The sequence below is a fragment of the Esox lucius genome, chromosome 8 (genome assembly GCF_011004845.1).
Source record: "Esox lucius isolate fEsoLuc1 chromosome 8, fEsoLuc1.pri, whole genome shotgun sequence".
Lineage (NCBI taxonomy): Eukaryota > Metazoa > Chordata > Actinopteri > Esociformes > Esocidae > Esox > Esox lucius.
This window is the reverse complement of record NC_047576.1, coordinates 20,045,429-20,067,696: the sequence shown is the minus strand read 5'-3', so window position 1 is coordinate 20,067,696 and position 22,268 is coordinate 20,045,429. Positions and strand designations below refer to the sequence as shown.

General features: G+C 45.1%; 2 protein-coding genes across 7 annotated transcripts in view; both read right to left on the bottom strand.

The window, feature by feature from the left end:
• dab1a (DAB adaptor protein 1a) overlaps positions 1-22,268 on the bottom strand; it is a 202,590-nt gene that overhangs the window by 16,595 nt on the left and 163,727 nt on the right. For 4 of the 6 annotated variants that reach the window (XM_034293755.1, XM_020049220.3, XM_013135019.4 and 1 more), the window contains 6 exons: positions 20,371-20,638; positions 9,063-9,202; positions 7,811-7,909; positions 6,043-6,174; positions 3,802-3,921; positions 3,006-3,044 (listed from right to left, as the gene is read on the bottom strand). In XM_034293755.1, the coding sequence (XP_034149646.1) occupies positions 3,006-3,044; positions 3,802-3,921; positions 6,043-6,174; positions 7,811-7,909; positions 9,063-9,202; positions 20,371-20,437 (597 nt within the window). In that variant the 5' untranslated portion in view covers positions 20,438-20,638. The remainder of the gene's footprint in view (positions 1-3,005; positions 3,045-3,801; positions 3,922-6,042; positions 6,175-7,810; positions 7,910-9,062; positions 9,203-20,370; positions 20,639-22,268) is intronic. The other 2 variants (XM_013135021.3, XM_013135022.4) reach the window with 1 other exon arrangement.
• On the bottom strand, positions 2-2,995 carry LOC114839634. Its single transcript, XM_034293756.1, has 2 exons — positions 1,450-2,995; positions 2-1,389 (listed from the first exon to the last, which is right to left on the bottom strand). Exons 1-2 carry the CDS (start codon positions 2,034-2,036, stop codon positions 960-962), a joined length of 1,017 nt encoding a protein of 338 aa, XP_034149647.1. The 5' UTR covers positions 2,037-2,995; the 3' UTR covers positions 2-959.

Genomic DNA, 22,268 nt, shown 5'->3' with positions numbered 1-22,268 from the left:
AGCACCAGCAGACGGAAGAAGAAAAAGAGACAGAAAGAGGCAGAAAGAAAGAACATAGGAGAAGATGAAAAGGAAAAGGAAAGACTGAGAATAAGAAAGATGTGATTGGTCAAACAGAATCATCTACAGGTCCTGTCCACAAGCAACCCCAGACAGCCGCCCTCATACAAACACACACACAGAAATGTCACCCATTATTGATTATACAAAAAATTAAGTACATGAGTTACAAGAAAATGAAAGCGATTGACTGATTGTCCGTTTGTTAATGAAAGAGTAACAAACGGACAACTGGTGGACTGTATCTAAAGTGGCTTCACTTCTAACATCCGAAAACACGTAAATAATTATTTATAATATAACACCTGAGATTATACTTTTGCAATAGCAGATCAATGTCTTTTAACATTTAGAAAAGCATGTTATATTGTAGTCATAGGATTAAGGATTTTGGAACCAGGTAACTTGGTGTGGAACCAGGTAACACTCATGGGCACAGTAGCAGCTGTTTCCTTGTCTGACTGGAACAAGAAATGCCTCCTAGGGTTTTAAACATACATTGACGGATGGGGTTTCTATAGTTTGGCCTGTTGGTTTGCCTTCAATGTATTATAAAGATGCCTAATGTCATGGGAAAAACATGCAATGTAGATGGGTCTCCCAGGAGGTGCAGTTGCCCAAGGCCCTCTTTCATAGTGCCAAGCTGTCCACTACAGTTTGGAGACTATAGGTTTGAGCCTTGACTGTGTCTCTGGCTGAAGTGGTGCATGGAGGTCTACGTGGAGATGCATATTGGCGCGGTACAGTCAGAAGGTATTTTTTTGACTCCTCACGCTTTGCTGCTGAAAGGAGAGGACTAATCTTAAATACTTGTAGAAGCTACATTTTTCTTATTAAGTCCTTATTTGAAGACAATTGCATTATACTTTTTACAAAATACCTTATATTACATGGGGTAACTATACTGGCATGATGTTCATCTTCATTAATGTGAGTAGCCAGGGCTTCATTATTATCATGATGAGTAGCCAGGGCTTCATCTTCATCATTACGAGCAGCCTGGGCTTCATCTTTTTCATTACGAGCAGCCTGGGCTTCATCTTTTTCATTACGAGCAGCCTGGGCTTCATCTTCATCATTACGACTAGCCTGGGCTTCATCTTTATCATTACGCATACCCTGAGCTTCATATTTAACATTGTGAGTAGCTTGGGCTTCATATTTAACATTGTGAGTAGCTTGGGCTTCATATTTAACATTGTAAGTAGCTTAGGCTTCATATTTAACATTGTAAGTAGCTTGGGCTTCATATTTAACATTGTAAGTAGCTTGGGCTTCATATTTAACATTGTAAGTAGCTTGGGCTTCATCTTCATCATTGCGAGTAGCCTGGGCATCATTTTTCTCATTGTGAGTAGACTAGGTATCATTTTTCTCATTGCGAGTAGCCTGGGCATCATTTTTCTCATTGTGAGTAGCCTGGGCATCATTTTTCTCATTGTGGGTAGCCAGGGCTTCATCTTTATCTTTATGAGTAGCCTGGGCTTCATCTTTATCATTACGCGTACCCTGAGCTTCATATTTAACATTGTGAGTAGCTTGGGCTTCATATTTAACATTGTAAGTAGCTTGGGCTTCATATTTAACATTGTAAGTAGCTTGGGCTTCATATTTAACATTGTAAGTAGCTTGAGCTTCATATTTAACATTGTGAGTAGCTTGGGCTTCATATTTAACATTGTAAGAAGCTTGGGCTTCATCTTCATCATTGCGAGTAGCCTGGGCATCATTTTTCTCATTGTGAGTAGCCTTGGCTTCATCTTCATCATTGTGAGTAGCCTGGGCATCATTTTTCTCATTGTGAGTAGCCTGGGCATCATTTTTCTCATTGTGAGTAGCCTGGGCATCATTTTTCTCATTGTGGGTAGCCTGGGCATCATATTTCTCATTGTGAGTAGCCTGGGCTTCATCTTCATTATTGGGAGTAGCATGGGCATCATCTTTGGCTTCAGCCTTTTAAGAGCTACTGTAAGCATATTTTGTCAGTATTGTCCAGTATGTGTGTTGGCCTGGGCAATAGTTTTTCACTGTGTTTTTTTTATTGATCTACGTTTTTCATTGGTTGTGTAGCCATAATTACCTTAAACTGCATGACATTTGTTTTGAAAATGACCTGTTTTTCCATTTCCAATATCCTTATATAAAGTGTGCAAATATGCATGCCATAAATGTGGTTAGTCTACAGACAGGCCAACATGTTTTATTATAAATAGAGTTTTACTCAAGCATGCCGACTCATTCTTCCTCAGTTTGTCTCACACTTGTGTTTCAAGATGTCGAACAAACATATAGCACTTTTCCTTTACACACGCAAAGCAAACAGAGAAATCACAACACTACAAAGCAGACAGGGAAATCACAATACTAAAAAGCAGACAAGGAAATCACAATACTAAAAAGCAGACAGGGAAATCACAATACTACAAAGCAAAAAGTTGAAACCTGGATCTGATTGACCAGTGGGCTGGGCGAAATGTTTGGGAAGTATTACCTATTTATTCAACCCCCTTTATTCAACCAGTTTAAATAACAACAGTCTCTGAGACCATGATCAGTCATGGTGGCACACTAAAGGAAAGCTATGCTGACAATTCTTTTTGTATTAGATGTTATCACAAATGTAATCAGCTGTTTTTAAGAATGAAATTGTGATCCCAATTACACATTTTTGTAAGTAATCTGGGGATTATTACAGTTACAATTTTGTGATCAGATTGAGTAATCCTTATTACATTAAATCTGTTACTAGGCAACCCTGCGCGCATACACACACACGTACACACAAAACTCTATCCGTCAGACCAGAACTGTTGAACTTCACCACAATCCACTCCAGACAAAGAGAAACAAGCAAGGTGACTGGATAAGGACAGAAGGAGCATTAGAGAGACATATTCTGATTGGATAAGAAAGCATCAGAAAAGCAATCCGATTGGTGAAATTACCTGGTAGACTGGGTCTTCCAAGTCTTCCTCCAGTATGGTCTACAGAAAGACGGAAGGAGGGAGAGCGGGAGAAGAGGTAGGAAGGGAAGAAGGAGGTTGAATGGGACGAAAGGAGACAAAAAGCAGTGAGGGAGCAGAGGAGGGAAGGAGCAAGGGAGTAAGGAGAGGAGAATGAGAGGAGCGAGGGAAGAGGAAAAAAGGGCAGGAGAGAGGAGAGCCATACAGGTAGATCAGCGTGGTTGACAGATAGAGCCAGCAGCACCATGCGTTCCCCAGCAGCACATAATCACTTAGAAAACACAGAACATCCAGGTGGCCCTCTCTGTGGTGTGACTGTTTCTGCCTGTTTGTGTACCTGGTAAACAGACTCTCTGTGGTGTGACTGTTTCTGCCTGTTTGTGTACCTGGTAAACAGACTCTCTGTGGTGTGACTGTTTCTGCCTGTTTGTGTACCTGGTAAACAGACTCTCTGTGGTGTGACTGTTTCTGCCTGTTTGTGTACCTGGTAAACAGACTCTCTGTGGTGTGACTGTTTCTGCCTGTTTGTGTACCTGGTAAACAGACTCTCTGTGGTGTGACTGTTTCTGCCTGTTTGTGTACCCGGTAAACAGACTCTCTGTGGTGTGACTGTTTCTGCCTGTTTGTGTACCCGGTAAACAGACTCTCTGTGGTGTGACTGTTTCTGCCTGTTTGTGTACCTGGTAAACAGACTCTCTGTGGTGTGACTGTTTCTGCCTGTTTGTGTACCTGGTAAACAGACTCTCTGTGGTGTGACTGTTTCTGCCTGTTTGTGTACCTGGTAAACAGCCTGTTCACACTGTTTGTCCTTCTGGGCTTTCTTCTCCATCTCCTCCCTCTGTTTGATGTCATAGATGAGCTGGAACAGGTCCCGGAGGTCCAGGATCACTGGTTCTGCCTGGGAGGATGACAGGAAGTAGAACAGCCACTCCAGAATAGCTCTCTGGTTAACACACAAAGACGCACCGCCCACTCCCCCCTACTAGTCCCAGACACAGTGTAACTCCGCATTTAGATGGAGCTGGGGCTTCATTTTCACTGTGAGCAGTTTCACTGCAGATCACTTGGGATTCCGTGTGAGCCTGGGGAACCATGCAAGATGGAGGTTTAATATTTGATTGAGGCATACCAGGGAGTTCATGGACAGTGTTTCAGAGAAGCTACAAGGACACAGGCAGTACAGTGTTGTGTTCCGAGATGTTCCTTCTTCCCAGCAGGTCTGTACACCAGTACTGTCTTAGAAACACTGTGTACGACTGGGTCTTTCCCCCGCTTTCTTCTCTTCTTCACTCCTCATTTTCTCAGGTCTCTGTCTCTCATCTATGTCTGGTCTCTCTAATCTGTACGCCCCCTCTACCTGGTCTCTTTAATGTCTAGGATCTCTCTACCTGGTCTTTCTTTTATTGTCGTGGTCTCTGTACCTGTTTTATTGTCGTGGTCTCTGTATCTCTATATATATCTAATCCCTGGTCTCTCTATCTGGTCTCTCTCTGGTCACTCATCTCTACATAAAGTGAGTAGTGAACCGAGACACAGGTCTGTCCAACGTTCTGAAAGGACGGTCCAGTTAAACCTTCCTTTCAACCTCAGAGGAACACATGAGAGCTGGTTGGGTTGTGTGTCACAGGTCTCCATTCTGGGAGACTGATGGGTGGTTAGAGACCATGACACACACCCACACACACACACACACACACTCACACACTCATCCAGTCACTATGGGAAATCAATACTGCAGCAGAAAGCAGACAGACAACCTCAGATTAAACTCAGATCACGACACTGCAAACACGTAGGCTATTTCTGTTCTCCTTAAGCCAACACACTTAACACCTAACCCCCAAAACCTAACCTGAACCCTGAAAACCTAACAATAACCCCAAAACCTAACCTGAACCCTGAAAACCTAACAATAACCCCAAAACCTAACCTGAACCCTGAAAACCTAACAATAACCCCAAAACCTAACCTGAACCCTGAAAACCTAACAATAACCCCAAAACCTAACCTGAACCCTGAAAACCTAACAATAACCCCAAAACCTAACCTGAACCCTGAAAACCTAACAATAACCCCAAAACCTAACCTGAACCCAAAAACCTAACAATAACCCCAAAACCTAACCTGAACCCTGAAAACCTAACAATAACCCCAAAACCTAACCTGAACCCTGAAAACCTAACAATAACCCCAAAACCTAACCTGAACCCTGAAAACCTAACAATAACCCCAAAACCTAACCTGAACCCTGAAAACCTAACAATAACCCCAAAACCTAACCTGAACCCTGAAAACCTAACAATAACCCCAAAACCTAACCTGAACCCTGAAAACCTAACAATAACCCCAAAACCTAACCTGAACCCAAAAACCTAACAATAACCCCAAAACCTAACCTGAACCCTGAAAACCTAACAATAACCCCAAAACCTAACCTGAACCCTGAAAACCTAACAATAACCCCAAAACCTAACCTGAACCCAAAAACCTAACCTGATCCCTGAAAACCTGAACCCCGAAAACCTAACCTGAACCCTAACCTGAACCCTAACCTGAACTCCAAAGACCTAACCTGATCCCTTAGTTAGAATAGCATGTTAACACCAGGATTGAGGGCTTGGTTTGGTAAAAAAAAAGTATGATACATAGATTCTCGCTACTGTGAGTTCCTCTGGACAACAGTGTCTAGTGATCTAATGTAAACGTAACCTTAATTCAAAAACAAATTATAACTTTTCACCACTAAGCTAAAAATATTTCACCACTAAGCCTTGTTCCTTGTGGGGATGTCTCCATAAGGTCCAGTTTTCTTTGTTTAACTATACTCGATAGGATTTCGGGTCCTCACCAATACAATAAAACGTACACACGCAGACACATCCAAAAGGCAGACTGTGTCTTGGTATCTGCTGGGAGCTGATTCAAGGGTCATTATCTAAATGTCAACAGGACAATGTTGCCCGGGGCTAGCTGAGGGGAATGGGGAATCACGGACACACACACTTCATGTGGTACTTACCGACTGAGCGGTCTTGATGGCTACAAAGCGGTGGTTCCCCTCCTTCCCACAGACATAGCCGAAGGCTCGGTGGTCCGTGATGTCTTTAGCAATGTAAGAGATCTCATGGACTGCATGGTGGTGTTGGAGGACCTAACAGAGACCATGCAGAGATACGCACACTCTGAAACAAAACCACTGATATTGAAGAGAGGAAAGGAGAGGAACACTCAGCAGGGAAGTGGCACTCACACCCCCTCACGTAACTGCCAGACAGGCAGACAGAGGATACAGTCCAACTACCCGGCCTTGTGTTTCTGTGCCAACCAGAAGAGGGCGATTACACCCCCCCCCAACCTGCTACATTTAACGCTCTTTAGTTCCCCTACTCCCCCCAGTTTAGCCAAAATGGTTTGTGCCAGGGAAAGATGGCGGTGCCCATGGCAGATGGCACTGGTTTTCCCGTGGAAGGGGACTGTGCGCGTGCGTGTGCATGTGTGGTGTAAGTGACAATGACAGTCACGTCTCAGCAGGCAGTCAAGTTGATCACTTCATCTGCTTCCTGGATGTGACACTACAGACAGAGGCAGAACACAGCCCTGAGCCCAAACACAAACAATCTCTCTCACACACACACACACAGACGTGCATCTCTCAACCCCACACAGCCTTCTGACAGTAGAGTACAGAGCAGCCAGCAGCAACAGAAGCAGAAGACAAACACTGAGAGAATGTGTGTATGATGTGTTCTATATTTAATAACCAGGATGCTGATTATCCTTCCTCCCATTGATTTGCCTGACAACATTATCCTCTCCCTCTGAGGAGAGTCAGACCCGTTCAGACGTTGTCCCGGACTGGTTTCACCAATCGCTCCTGGTTTGCAGCCATCGGTGCCTCAGGCTCCTTCAAAGCATTGTCCTGGTCCACTACTGTTTCGTATCCACATGATGCCACCGGGAAGCATTTTCAAGAAACGTTACTTTAATGTTGTTGACATTCAGCTATATGTCTCCGCAAACACTGATAAATCACTACTGGTTGCCTGTTTCGTATTAAAGATTGGATGCAGCTGACTATCCTGTAGTTGCGATGTAAAAAGCCTGAGGTCTTCCTGATTGACACGTGGATCATTGTTAACACCATCAGCAGCTACAGCCTGGATGTTGACAGTGTCAAGGTCCTCCTCTCCCCTGCGAGGTTCACCACCCGGGTGTGATACTTGACAGCTCTGGTTGTGAGGCCCACTTCAAAAGGGTGACCAGCATGTCATTGTTCCGTCCGTGGAACACTTCAAAGTTATGACCTATGGTGACACAGGCAAAAAGGCCTTCATCTCATCCTGTCTGGACCACTGGAATGCCAATTTTGGTGGTGGATCTTCCAACTGTATGAAGGCTACAAAATGTCCAGAACTATTGATTTATTTTTACTTCCGTCAACACTGTGTGAATAAAGAATGAGCTTTACAAATGAAAATGATTATTCTAAACGTTATTTTTCTCCTTTCCTCCATTTTAGATGACACACAAACTCTGCCTCAGAGACAGCCTGGACCCCAGTGACAAAAAGACACTGAGGAAGATTCTAGCTGTTCTGTGTTAACGAGACAATAACACTGGTCTGTATTCTGATATACCGAGGTGGTTTCAATTAGGTCCTCCTGATTTCCCCGGGGACCCCTTAGAGCTGCCTCATTACCAGGCACACCTGTCCCGCTGGACCAATACATCACACACACACACACATACACACACACCCTCGCATATTCACAAACTGTGAAACTCACCCCAGACTTCTCGTCGAAGATCTTGATTCCTCCAAAGGAGACGGTTAGAAACACCTTTTGTTTGTGGTCACCTTTAGACCGCCCGGCTGCCGCTATACCCTACAGAACACACACACACACAGATTATACACACACAACAGACACACACACAGATTATACACACACAACAGACACACAGATTATACACACACAACAGACACACACACAGATTATACACACACAACAGACACACACAGATTATACCCTACAGAACACACACACAGATTATACACACACAACAGACAGACACACACACACACACACACACACAGATTATACCCTACAGAACACACACACACAGATTATACACACACACAACAGACACACACACAGATCATACCCTACAGAACACACACACACAGATTATACACACACAATAGACACACACACAGATTATACACACACAAGACACACACACACAGATTACAGATACAGAACACACACGCAGGTTACATACACTGAGAACACACACTCAGAACAAAAATAGAACACCCACAGAACACACCCACAGAACACAAAGATAATACCCTACAGAACACACATACACAGAACATCAGAAACAGGTCCAGGCACAGTTGGTGACCCTGTGTTGATGCTGTATCAGTCCTCTCCTCATACCTCCTCCTTGTTCTAACCCCCTCCTCTTTCACCCCATCCTGACCATGCATGATCTAAATGAGGTTAACCACATTTAGCCAGTTCAAAGAATAAGACAAGATGGTCTTTAAGGTCTTTAAGGACTCTTTCCATACACTCCTCTTCTTCTCATCCTCCTCACCCCTATCCTCTCCTCATTTGTTTCTTCTCACCCCTCTCTAACTGCTCCATCTGTACCTTCAGACCCCTCCCCATCTAACTGCTCCATCTTTACCTTCAGACCCCTCCCACCATCTTCAGACCACTCCCCCATCTAACTGCTCTATCTTCTGACCCCTCCCCATCTAACTGCTCCATCTTCAGACCCCTCCCACCATCTTCAGACCCCTCCCTCATCGTACTGCTCCACCTTCAGACCCCTCCCCCATCTTACTGCTCCATCTTCAGACCCCTCCCCCATCTTACTTCTCCATCTTCAGACCCCTCCCCCATCTTACTTCTCCATCTTCAGACCCCTCCCCCATCATACCGCTCCACCATCAGACCCCTCCCCCATCTTACAGCTCTATCTTCAGACCCCTCCCCCATCTTACTACTCCATCTTCAGACACTTTACCTTAAGCTTCATCATAGAGTCTTGACAGAGTTTGTCTCCTCTTGCTGCAGTGACTTCATCCAGACCGATAAGTTTAGCCTTGTAGCGTACGCCATCTCCTTTAAACCGCCTGATCAACCCGGCCTCAGTGCGATCCTGCCCTGAGAGACACACACAGTGTCAGCACTATACACATACAGATCAATAGAGTTGATATGTGGACATATGTGGACTAGCTAATACTATTCTGGTCTCGTTCAGTAAGGGAAGCGAAGGAGGAGACAAGTTGTTTCATTGTTTAAAATTTAGCCTGGTAAACGTTAGAGCCAGGATTCTACACAATGCCTCTTTAAATCGATTCTATTACTCTAAGTATTGATTCTTTCAACAACAATATTTTTTTTGCTCATTTGCTAAGTATATAATTAACAATAGCTAACATTACCTTTAGACTCCTCCTAAAACTTGGCATTGTTCATCTAGAATAGTGAGCCTGCATAGTTTTATCTCCATGACTGCTCCACTGCTGCAGACATGTTGATTGATATGTTTGGAATTACAGTGTAAAATCAACACATTGAATTACAGTGTGATATCAACACATTGAATTACAGTGTGAAATCAACACATTGAATTACAGTGTAAAATCAACACATTGAATTACAGTGTCAAATCAACACATTGAATTACAGTGTCAAATCAACACATTGAATTACTGTGTGAAATCAACACATTGAATTACAGTGTGAAATCAACAGATTTAATTTCAGTGTCAAATCAACACATTGAATTACAGTGTCAAATCAACACATTGAATTACAGAGTCAAATCAACACACTGATTTACAGTGTCAAATAAACACACTGAATTACAGTGTCAAATCAACACACTCACTTTCAGTGTGAAATCAACACACTGAATTAGAGTGTCAAATGAACACATTGAATTACAGTGTGAAATCAACATACTGAATTACAGTGTGAAATCAACACATTTAAGTACAGTGTGAAATCAACCCCTTGAATTACAGTGTGAAATCAACACATTAAATTACAGTGTGTAATCAACACATTGAATTACACTGTCAAATCAACACACTGATTTACAGTGTCAAATCAACAAACTCACTTTCAGTGTCAAATGAACACACTGAATTACAGTGTCAAATGAACACATTGAATTACAGTGTCAAATCAACACATTCAATTACAGTGTCAAATCCACACATTGAATTCTCCTCAATCTTGATACATGTAGAATATCAATACACAACATATGGGTTCCAACATATGTGGTCCCATGCAAGTCTGATCCATACAGTTAATCCATACTGGTATCACATGTCAAGAAAGCCTTGTACATGATTTACTGGAGAGAAATCACTGACATGAAATCACTGCACCTGTCTCTCTCATCCCCCAATTCAATCTGTCTGTCAATTCCCCTATTCTACCTGCCTCTCTCTTCCCCAATTCAACCTGTCTGCCCCTTTTACCACATTGTACCTGTCTCGCTCTCACACCCCATTCTATCTATCTTTCTTTCTACCTTCCCATTCTAGCCATCTGTCTCTCTTCCTCCACATTATGCCAGTCTGTCTCTCTTCCTCCACATTATGCCAGTCTGTCTTTCTTCCATCCCATTCTACCTGACTGTCTCTCTTCCATCCCATTCTACCTGACTGTCTCTCTTCCATCCCATTCTACCTGTCTGTCTCTCTTCCATCCCATTCTACCTGACTGTCTCTCTACCTTCCCATTCTACCTGACTGTCTCTCTTCCATCCCATTCTACCTGACTGTCTCTCTTCCATCCCATTCTACCTGACTGTCTCTCTTCCATCCCATTCTACCTGACTGTCTCTCTTCCATCCCATTCTACCTGACTGTCTCTCTTCCATCCCATTCTACCTGTCTGTCCCTCTTCCATCCCATTCTACCTGACTGTCTCTCTTCCATCCCATTCTACCTGACTGTCTCTCTTCCATCCCATTCTACCTGCCTGTCTCTCTTCCATCCCATTCTACCTGACTGTCTCTCTTCCATCCCATTCTACCTGTCTGTCCCTCTTCCATCCCATTCTACCTGACTGTCTCTCTACCTTCCCATTCTACCTGACTGTCTCTCTTCCATCCCATTCTACCTGACTGTCTCTCTTCCATCCCATTCTACCTGACTGTCTCTCTTCCATTCCATTCTACCTGTCTGTCTCTCTTCCATCCCATTCTACCTGACTGTCTCTCTACCTTCCAATTCTACCTGACTGTCTCTCTTCCTCCGTATTTCATCTCTTTCTTCCTCCCCATTCCACCTCTCTCTTCCTCTCTATTCCACTTCGCCCCCCCTTCATCTCTTTCTTCCTCCCCATTCCACCTCCCTCCTCCTCAGAGACAGAGGTCCTCAGGGTGTATAACCTGACATATCTCATCCCTCTCAGATCCTTAACTCTGTTCAACCTGAGATTTGAATATGAACAAACAGAGAAAGCGCAAGGCAGGGAAGCATTAGGGACACATCAAGTGCTTTGCTGAAACGAAAAATGGCACTGGGCATGAACGTGCTACTTTGGGATTCAAACCTCCAATCCTCCAGTTAATAGGATGATTTTCTAATGTAATAGTTAGGTACCTGACACCCACTGCATTATGTATTTCATCCTGCTTAATTGGCTACTATGACTAGCAGGCTAAAAACATAGGTACACACACAACACACAACCACACAGACACACATACAGTTGTGCTCGGCAACACCCCACTTCTCTTCAGAAGGGGTTGCCAGTTTGGAAGCAACATGAAACATGGTACAGTGAGAGAGTGGAACGAAGTACAGTCAGAGAAAAACCAATAAAGTGAAGAGAGGTAGAACGTTAAAGAGAGGCAGATATAGACACAAACAGGCTGACAGCGGTAGAGGTAGACAGAGTTGGAGATAGATAGAGTGACACTGAATCTAAAATAATTATTTTCCAACAAAGGTCCAGATGCCAGGACCAAAAACATAAGACAATGTTTCCCTAATGAAAACTAATAATTACACCTACCTCGGCCTCAACATCAACACCAGAGGTAACAAGGCTGTGACTGACCTGACAGACAAGGCAAGAAAGGTCTTCTACCTCATCAAAAACAAGATAAAATGCCCTTCATGTAAGGTCTGGGGTCCACATAGCAATCTAGAATTATCAAACTGGAATCAACACCCAACTGAGACTACGGGTGCAGAACTTTATTAAAGTACCAAGCAATTCTCCCAATAATGCATGCAGAGCTTGTAACTAAGACAATACCCACCAATTATCAAAATAAAGAAAAAAGCTGTTAAATGACATAACTACAATAGAAAAAGTTACTCTCACACTCACATCACATCTATCACAGACTATAGAGGAGCTACCAAACCCCAGGAGAGCAACACAAGAAGACACAACCAAATGTAAAGAGAATTGTTTGACACGTGGGAAAGAACAAACCAAAAAACGGAGTCATTTGAAATGCTAACTTTCCATAAACAGAGAGTATGCGGTGGCAGACTACCTGACCACTGTGACTCACCCAAACTTAATAAAAACACTGACTATGTACAGGCTCAGGAAACATGGCCTTGCTATTGAGAGGCCACTATAAGGAGACCTGGCTCTAGAGAGAAGACAGGTGTGCACACTGCCCACAAAATGAGGTGGAAACAGAGCTGCACTTCCTAACCTCCTGTCAAATTATGACAACATTGACACATTTCCCTCAGATCATACAGAACCCCCCCCAAAAAATGGAAAAACGTTTATTTTTTGTGCAATCACAGGAGTAAGACTTGTGTCCCGCTGCCATGAGGAAAAGGATGTTTCTCAGTACTTACTCTTTTCCAGTTCATTCTATTTTTCTTTTTACTATTGTCCTTTATTATATGTTTCTTGCGTTGGCTCTGTAAACACGTTTGAGAGAGAGACACTGGTGTGGGGTGGATCAGTAGTCCAAGCGGCTGTCTCCTATACACACGCACGGCTGCAGCAAGGGCTCGAATCCGTCCCATCGCTGTTTCTGCCAAAATTCCCTCTCCTCCATCTTTTCCCACTTTCCTATTAAATGAAGCGCACGCATTTTAAAAAACGGAAAAGTAGGGAGATGCAGAGGAAGTTAGACAGAGGGAGAGGAGGGTAGAGGAAGGTGGAGGGGGGTCGTGTATAGCTCCAGGGTTAGTTTGCCTGCTGAGTGGTTCATATTATTACCTTGCTCCATCACAGCCCTTCCTGTCACCGCTGAATTAATCTGCAGTTAGTGTGCGTGTGTGTGTGTGTGTGTGTGTCTGGTGTAATTAAATGTCTGCTACGGCTGTGACCTGCTGTGCCTCTAATACAACTAATGAAAGAATCCTCCATTACAGCTGTCACACTAACAGAGAGAGGGAGAGGGATTAGAAAGAGAGATAGAGAGATAGAGAGAGAGAGTGGGAGTGAGGAGAACGACTGGGAAAATGAAAAGAGCAACACAACCCACTGCCGTACAATAGATACAAACATTGTATCTAAAATGAACAGGGAAAAGGACATTGCCAAGGCTTAGCAGTATCTCAGCAGTCAGTCATTATGTTAGCTGTTGTTACAGAGGAATATCCCCAATGCGACAGCTCAGTCTGGATAAAGACTACTTCAAAAACCCATTCAGCGTTCAGTCCATCCTCTAACTGTCTGACTCGTCTAAGACTGTCGAATTTTTTACCATGTTGACTGAGGCCATGTTGCTGTTTGTCTACATAGTCCTTAGAGGGCCAGTATTAGCCGCTAGGGGGCTGAGGTCACAGGGAGGGAAGTCTGAGATGCGGTCGTTTCTTCCTCCCCCTCTTCGCTTCTCCTCTTCACTCCCACCCCCATCCCCTCTCCTCCTGTTGCCCTTCTCAAACCTCTCTCCTTCACAACCCTTCATCATTGTTTTGACCTGGATGACAGGGGGCAAACGCTTCAGACCTGAAGTGTGTGTGTGATTGTGTGTATGTGTGTGTGTGAGTTTGTGTAGGAATGTGTGTGAGATTGTGTTTGTGATTATGTTTATGTGTGTGTGTGTGTGTCAGTGTGAGTGTGTGTCTGCCCTGTAGCGTGCGGGCAACCACTCTGACAGAAAACAAGAAAGAAATTACAATGGGGACAGTACAATGATAGAGCTGTCCTCACATCCCAGCAGTCCCTTCCCCTTCCAGAAAACACACCACCCAGCTCCACCACCCAGCTCCACCACCATTACAAGGTGACTTTGGATAGAGAAAACTTTCTGTTGTCCTAGAAGAGAGTCTAAATGGAGAAATACCCTAACCTGTCTCTCTCTGTCTGTCAGTCTCAGTCTCTCTACCTGTATCCCTGTCTCTCTCTGTCTGTCAGTCTCAGTCTCTCTACCTGTATCCCTGTCTCTCTCTGTCTGTCAGTCTCAGTCTCTCTACCTGTATCCCTGTCTCTCTCTGTCTGTCAGTCTCAGTCTCTCTACCTGTATCCCTGTGTCTCTCTGTCTGTCAGTCTCAGTCTCTCTACCTGTATCCCTGTCTCTCTCTGTCTGTCAGTCTCAGTCTCTCTACCTGTATCCCTGTCTCTCTCTGTCTGTCAGTCTCAGTCTCTCTACCTGTATCCCTGTCTCTCTGTCTGTCAGTCTCAGTCTCTCTACCTGTATCCCTGTCTCTCTCTGTCTGTCAGTCTCAGTCTCTCTACCTGTATCCCTGTCTCTCTCTGTCTGTCAGTCTCAGTCTCTTTCCCCCTTCAGTTCATCTCTCTTTCTCAAACTATTCAGCTACACAAGAACAAATATTTGGTATACAAAATGTGGATATTATCATAAACAAAAAGGAACAAAACCCTTATTGAGCAAAGGACATCTGTTGCAACCAAAATACTATTTCATCTTCCCATTTCTTCCAGAATACACTTGAAGTGGAATCACTTGAAGTTTGCCATCCCTCTCATCCTCTCTCTCTTGTCTACCAGTAGGGGTCTTAATGAACCTACTCCCTTCATTCTCACGGCAGGGGGGCTAGGACAGAGTGAGGGAAAGAAAAACACATGAAAGAGAAATGGAGTGGGGTGAATTCGTCCCAGCAATGTAGCCATCTGTGTGTGTCTCATTCAGGACATTTCCGTATGTGCAAATTACATGCAAAGAGTAACTGTTGCTATGGAGACAACCACGCACACACACACTCACGCACACACACGATCTTGAGGCCTGCATGAGATCCGGGTTTTGAGACCAGCCTAATCAAATATAGACAAACAAAACACATTGCCATTAAGTTATTATGGTCTCTTTCTCCCTCTCACGCTTTCTCTCTGTTTCTCTCTCGGTTTCTCTCTTGATCTCTCTCCCTCCTTCTCTTTCGCTCTGTCGGAACACACACACACACACACACATACATATATATCTGTATCTTTTTTTATACAGTAGTTGTATATTATCTCAGTCTTTCTCTGTCTGTCTCTCAGAGGTCAATTAGAGGTCAGACAGTAAAGATATTAGGACAAACAGAGATGTTAACTGTTTTTCACAGGAACAGAGAGACAGAGAACCCTTTTATTGATATGAGGAGGCAGCCTGCAGTTTATTTGGCAGCCATGGAGCCCTCATCAGGCTTAATGGTCCTCAGCCGTCCCACTGTTACTGGTTCATTATCACCCCGAGTGTGTGTGTGTATATAGATATATGTGTGTGTATGTATTATTGTGTGTGTTGGTGTGTGTGCCTGTGTGTCCTCTGTAACAGTTGTATGACCCTGTCTAGCAGTGATAGCCTGCAATTGTAACAGCATACTAACTACCTGCCCGGGGGGGACGGAGGAGGTGGGGGCTCTCATCTATTAGGCCAGATAACACTACAGAAACAAAGATGGAGGAAGAAAGAGGGAGAGAGACAGGGAGAGAGACGGGGAGAGAGATGGGGAGAGAGACGGGGAGAGAGACATGGAGAGAGACGGGGAGAGAGACATGGAGAGAGACGGGGAGAAAGACATGGAGAGAGACATGGAGAGAGACGGGGAGAGAGACATGGAGAGAGACGGGGAGAGAGACAGGGAGAGAGACATGGAGAGAGACATGGAGAGAGATGGGGAGAGAGACATGGAGAGAGACAGGGAGAGAGACATGGAGAGAGACATGGAGAGAGATGGGGAGAGAGACATGGAGAGAGACATGGAGAGAGACGGGGAGAGAGACGGAGAGAGAGACATGGAGAGAGACGGGGAGAGAGACATGGAGAGAGACGGGGAGAGAGACGGGGAGAGAGACATGGAGAGAGACAGGGAGAGAGACAGGGAGAGAGACGGGGAGAGAGACGGGGAGAGAGACAGAGAGAGAGACATGGAGAGAGACATGGAGAGAGACAGGGAGAGAGACAGGGAGAGAGACATGGAGAGAGACAAGGAGAGAGACATGGAGAGAGACATGGAGAGAGACAGGGAGAGAGACAGGGAGAGAGACATGGAGAGAGACATGGAGAGAGAGACATGGAGAGAGACGGGGAGATAGACGGGGAGATAGACGGGGAGAGAGACGGGGAGAGAGACATGGAGAGAGACATGAAGAGAGACATGGAGAGAGAGACGGGGAGAGACATGGAGAGAGACGGGGAGAGAGACGGAGAGAGAGACATGGAGAGAGACTGGGAGAGAGACAGGGAGAGAGACAGGGAGAGAGACGGGGAGAGAGACGGGGAGAGAGACAGAGAGAGAGACATGGAGAGAGACATGGAGAGAGACAGGGAGAGAGACAGGGAGAGAGACATGGAGAGAGACATGGAGAGAGACAGGGAGAGAGACAGGGAGAGAGACATGGAGAGAGACATGGAGAGAGAGACATGGAGAGAGACGGGGAGATAGACGGGGAGATAGACGGGGAGAGAGACGGGGAGAGAGACATGGAGAGAGACATGAAGAGAGACATGGAGAGAGACGGGGAGAGAGACATGGAGAGAGACATGGAGAGAGACATGGAGAGAGAGACGGGGAGAGAGACATGGAGAGATACATGGAGAGAGACGGGGAGAGAGACATGGAGAGAGACATGGAGAGAGAGACATGGAGAGAGACGGGGAGATAGACGGGGAGATAGACGGGGAGATAGACGGGGAGAGAGACATGGAGAGAGACATGGAGAGAGAGACGGGGAGAGAGACATGGAGAGATACATGGAGAGATACATGGAGAGAGACAAGGAGAGAGACATGGAGAGAGACAGGGAGAGAGACATGGAGAGAGACATGGAGAGAGATGGAGAGAGAGACATGGAGAGAGACGGGGAGAGAGACAGGGAGAGAGACATGGAGAGAGACAGGGAGAGAGAAATGGAGAGAGAAAAGGAGAGAGACATGTCTCTCTCCCCGGGGGAGAGAGACGGGGAGAGAGACATGGAGAGAGACATGGAGAGAGACATGGAGAGAGACGGGGAGAGAGACATGGAGAGAGACATGGAGAGAGACAAGGAGAGACATGGACAGAGACGGGGAGAGAGACATGGAGAGAGACATGGAGAGAGACACGGAGAGAGACGGGGAGAGAGACATGGAGAGAGACATGGAGAGAGACATGGAGAGAGACGGGGAGAGAGACATGGAGAGAGACGGGGAGAGAGACATGGAGAGACGGGGAAAAAGAGATATGGGGAGAGCGAGTGACGGGGAGAGAAAAAAGTACAGAAATTGAAAATCAAGGAGATGTAGAGAGGTAGAGGAGGAGAAGAAGAGGAGGAGAGGTAGAGGAGGAGAAGAAGAGGAGGAGAGGTAGAGGTGGAGAGGTAGAGGAGAAGAAGAGGAGAGGTAGAGGAGGAGAAGAAGAGGATGAGAGGTAGAGGAGGAGAAGAAGAGGAGATGTAGAGGAGGAGAAGAAGAGGAGAGGTAGAGGTGGAGAGGTAGAGGAGAAGAAGTGGAGGAGAAGAAGAGGAGTGGGAGGGGGTGTGTGTTTAATAGGTTTCTGGGTCAGTGATCTATGTGGAACAGCCGACTGGCTCTGCCCTCTTTAAAACATGGAGCTCACAGATCAGAGCAGGAATAAAAAGGATGTGTTCTTAAGAAGAAGAAAGTAGCCCTGTTCTGACCTCAGACAGTAGTATTAGTAATAGGACTGTAGCCCTGTTCTGAACTCAGACAGTAGTATTAGTAATAGGACTGTAGCCCTGTTCTGAATTCAGACAGTAGTATTAGTAATAGGACTGTAGCCCTGTTCTGAACTCAGACAGTAGTATTAGTAATAGGACTGTAGCCCTGTTCTGACCTCAGACAGCGGTATTAGTTATCAGACTGTAGCCCTGTTCTGACCTCTGTAAATACTGTTTGTAAATGCTGAAATTACTATTTTAAATACTGCCTGTAAATACTCTAAACACTATGTAAATACATTCCATAAATATAATAAATACTGTCTGTAAATACCGTTTGTAAATGTTGTAAATACTAATTTAAATACTGCCTCTAAATACTATAAATACTGTGTAAATACATTCTGTAAATATGATAAATACTGTCTATAAATACTGTCTGTAAATATTATAAATACTGTCTGTAAATACTGTCTGTAAATACCGTTTTGTAAATACTAATTTAAATACTGCCTGTAAATACTATAAATACTATGTAAATACATTATGTAAATGTGATAAATACTGTCTATAATATACTGTCAGTAAATATTATAAATACTGTCTGTAAATACTGTGTGTAAAAAACGTCTCACCTCTTTGCATGCATCTTCATTTTTGTTCACACTTTATTCTATTTTTCTTTATTTAAAATTATTTGCTATTTTTAAACTAGGAAAAAGCGTAAAGCTAGTACTCGTATTCCAATATGAGTGTATGACACACACACACACCCACACACACACACAGGACCTAGCTGAACCCAACAGACAGATTACTGATCCCCTTACAGGGTTCACTGCCGACAGCTCCATGGTGGAAGACAACTGGAACAAATACAGTTACATTTTCTTTCATCACCCGTGTGTGTGTGTGTGTGTGTGTGTTTGTGTGTGTGTGTGTGTGTGTGTGAGATCCAGGTTGGTGTGTACAAGGTCCCCACAAAAATAGTACAACCTGACACAAAGGTCCCCAGAAGGTTTTTTATTCAGTCCTCACTTAGAAAAAGGCTTTTTCCAATTTAACCTGTTAGGTTTAGGTTAAAAGTTACAACTGGAGTTAGTGTTAGAAATCGGGTTAGTTTCAGGGTTAGGCATTAGGGGTTAGGGTTACAATCAAGCGTTTGGGTTAGGTTAAGTTTAAGCATAAAGGTTAGGTTATTCAGGTTAGGATATGGGTTAAGGTTCCCCGCAACTGGTTTCTCCTTATCCAACCAGGTTTTTCCCCACAAGGATGGAAAAACCAATGTGTGTGAACCTGGTTTACTATGCCCTACTATGTGGGGTTAGTGTGTATGTGTGTGAACCTGGTTTACTATGCCCTACTATGTGGGGTTAGTGTGTATGTGTGTGAACCTGGTTTACTATGATCTACTATGTGGGGTTAGTGTGTATGTGTGTGAACCTGGTTTACTATGCCCTACTATGTGGGGTTAGTGTGTATGTGTGTGAACCTGATTTACTATGCCCTACTATGTGGGGTTAGTGTGTATGTGTGTGTGGGGGGGAGACATTAAGTGTCAGGCCAGCGAAGTGCCTGCTGTGGGATTGAACACACCACTATTTAATAATTGACCGATGGGCTGGTTTTGGGGCCACATGGTCAAACAGGTGTTCAATACTGTGCCTCCTGCCTATCACTGAGAGAGACGGTATCCTCTCTGAGCCAACATCTGGACCAACACACCACAAGCAGAACAATCAAAGCCACAGCAGTGTTACATGGATAGGAGGAAGACAATGCTGTTTCATGGAGCCCTGGCCTGTGTGTGTGTATGGCGGGTGATCTTGGTCAATACACACTGGGGACAGAAGCCCCTACAAAGACTGACATTTTGGTCCCCACAATTTTTTTTTAAAGAAAAAAGGCTATTTCCAGCTTATGAGTTATGTTAGGTTTAGGTTCAGGTTTATGGGTTAGGTTTAGGGTAAAATTTACAATTTGGGTTAGTGTTACAAATTGGGTGTAGTTTTAGGTTTAGGATAAGGCGTTTTGGCTGAGACAATCCAGGCATAACAGTTAGGTTATGAAGCTATTATGATGCCCTTATGAATATGTTATAAAGCACTTACTAAACTGTTATGAACCCCTTATGAATCTGTTATGAAGCCCTTATGAAGTCATTAAAAGCTGTTATGAAGGTGTTATGAAGACATTGTGAAGCCCTAATGTGTTTGAATGCGTGTGTGATCTTGGTTTATGAAGCTTTTAAAGCCCTTATGAAGCATTATTACCTTTTCTCCTGGGGTCTCTCCTGACACTGGGCCTGACAGCTGGCTGTAGCTCCGCCTCTGTTGACATCCTCAGGCTCCGCCCCGCCGGCTCAACGGCCGGTTCGATCCGGTTCTGCTCCGGTCTGGCTCTGAGGGGTCCACTTCACAACTTCAGTGCCGGGTCTGGGTGTGTTTACGGGGGCGCCGTGTGTGTGTGTGGGCGCACAGGCTCATGGGAGAGGAAGGGGCTCTAGCCCTGACACGACATCCCACACACACTTACAGAGAGCTGGGGAGATATATAGGGACAGAGAGGGGAGCGAGACAGAGAATGGAGATGAAAGAGAGAGAGAAGGGGGTGAGAGATAATTAGTACATGAACACAGATGCTCTCCCAGGAACACTAGCGTATGGAGGAGATCAGACCCCCCCACCCCCCTCATCACCTTGACAGTCTACGCTCCTAGGGTCCCCCGCTCTGTCTCCAGAGATTCCATAATTGGCCAGAACGGCGAGGTACGGAAACCCTTGGCGATTCCTACCGCCAGCGCATGCACTCGCATAAGTGTCAGGTGCCACCGACAACGGTCGTTATCAGAATGAAACATACTGGTGGAGAAGTACTGAATGACTCACTCCATTAGTGCTATTATGATCACTCTGCCATAGAATGGAGAGAGACAGGGGGAGGAGAGAGACGGGAGGAGAGAGACGGGAGAGACGGGGGAAAGCGATGGGGGAGGAAAGAGACAGGAGGAGAGAGACAGGGGGAGGAGAGAGACAGGGGGAGGAAAGAGACGGGAGGAGAGAGTCAGGGGAAAGCGATGGGGGAGGAGAGAGTCAGGGGAAAAGAGATGGGGGAGGAGAGAGACAGGAGGAGAGAGACAGGGGGAGGAGAGAGACGGGGGGAGGAGAGAGACGGGGGGAGAGAGACAGGGGAAAGCGATGGGGGAGGAAAGAGACGGGGAGGAGAGAGACGGGAGGAGAGAGACGGGAAAAGAGATGGGGGAGGAGAGAGACGGGGAGGAGAGAGACGGGAGGAGAGAGACAGGAGGAGAGAGACAGGGGAAAGAGATGGGAGAGGAGAGAGACAGGGGAAAGAGATGGGAGAGGAGAGAGGGGAGAAGGGACACTAATGCCCCCCTCCCGAAACTCTCTTTCTTTCCAGTCTCCTAAATAAACTACATATCCAGTGGTTTAACTAGGCTGTTCTGTAGTACTGGCAGACTGTTCTGTAGTACTGGCAGACTGATTAGCTGTTATTCTGTCTAATTCTGTTGGTTCCTGTTGCTCCACCCTTCCCTCAGGTGTAATGGAAAGGTTGTGTGTCAGGCTGCAGGGCCGTCCGCCCATGTCTGTGTGTAAGTGCAGCTGCTTGTGTGTGTCTGTGTGTTGTCTCTGTGTGTGTGTGTATGTGTGTTGTCAGTGTGTGTGTTATTTGTGTGTGTGTGTTGTCTGTTTGTGTGTGAGTGTGTGTTGTGTGTGTGTGTGTTGTCTGCGTGTGTGTGTTCTCTGTGTGAGTGTGTGCGTGTGTGTGCTGTCTGTGTGTGTGTGTGTGTGTGTGTGTGTGTGTGGTGTATGTGTGTGTGTGTGTGTTGTCTGTGTGTGTGTGTCTGTGTGTGTTGTCTGTGTGTGTGTTGTCTGTGTGTGTGCGTATGTGTGTGTGTGTGTGTTGTCTGCGTGTGTGTGTGTTGTCTGTGTGTGTGTTGTCTGTGTGTGTGTGTGTTGTCTGTGTGTGTGTGTGGTGTCTGTCTGTGTGTGTCTCTGTCTGTGTCGTATGTGTGTGTATGTGTGTGTATGTGTGTGTGTGTGGTGTCTGTCTGTGTCGTATGTGTGTGTATGTGTGTGTATGTGTGTGTATGTGTGTGTATGTTTGCCAACCGGTGGATTTCTCTAAGGAAAGACAGAGATAGTTCTAA

Excerpts from the sequence above, each read along its gene's own strand:
- LOC114839634 (XM_034293756.1), bottom strand. The coding sequence starts at position 2,036 with ATGCTTACAGTAGCTCTTAAAAGGCTGAAGCCAAAGATGATGCCCATG. Across the intron at positions 1,390-1,449 it reads ATGAGAAAAATGATGCCCAG|GCTACTCGCAATGATGAAGA; the intron begins GCTACTCGCAAT and ends AATGATGCCCAG.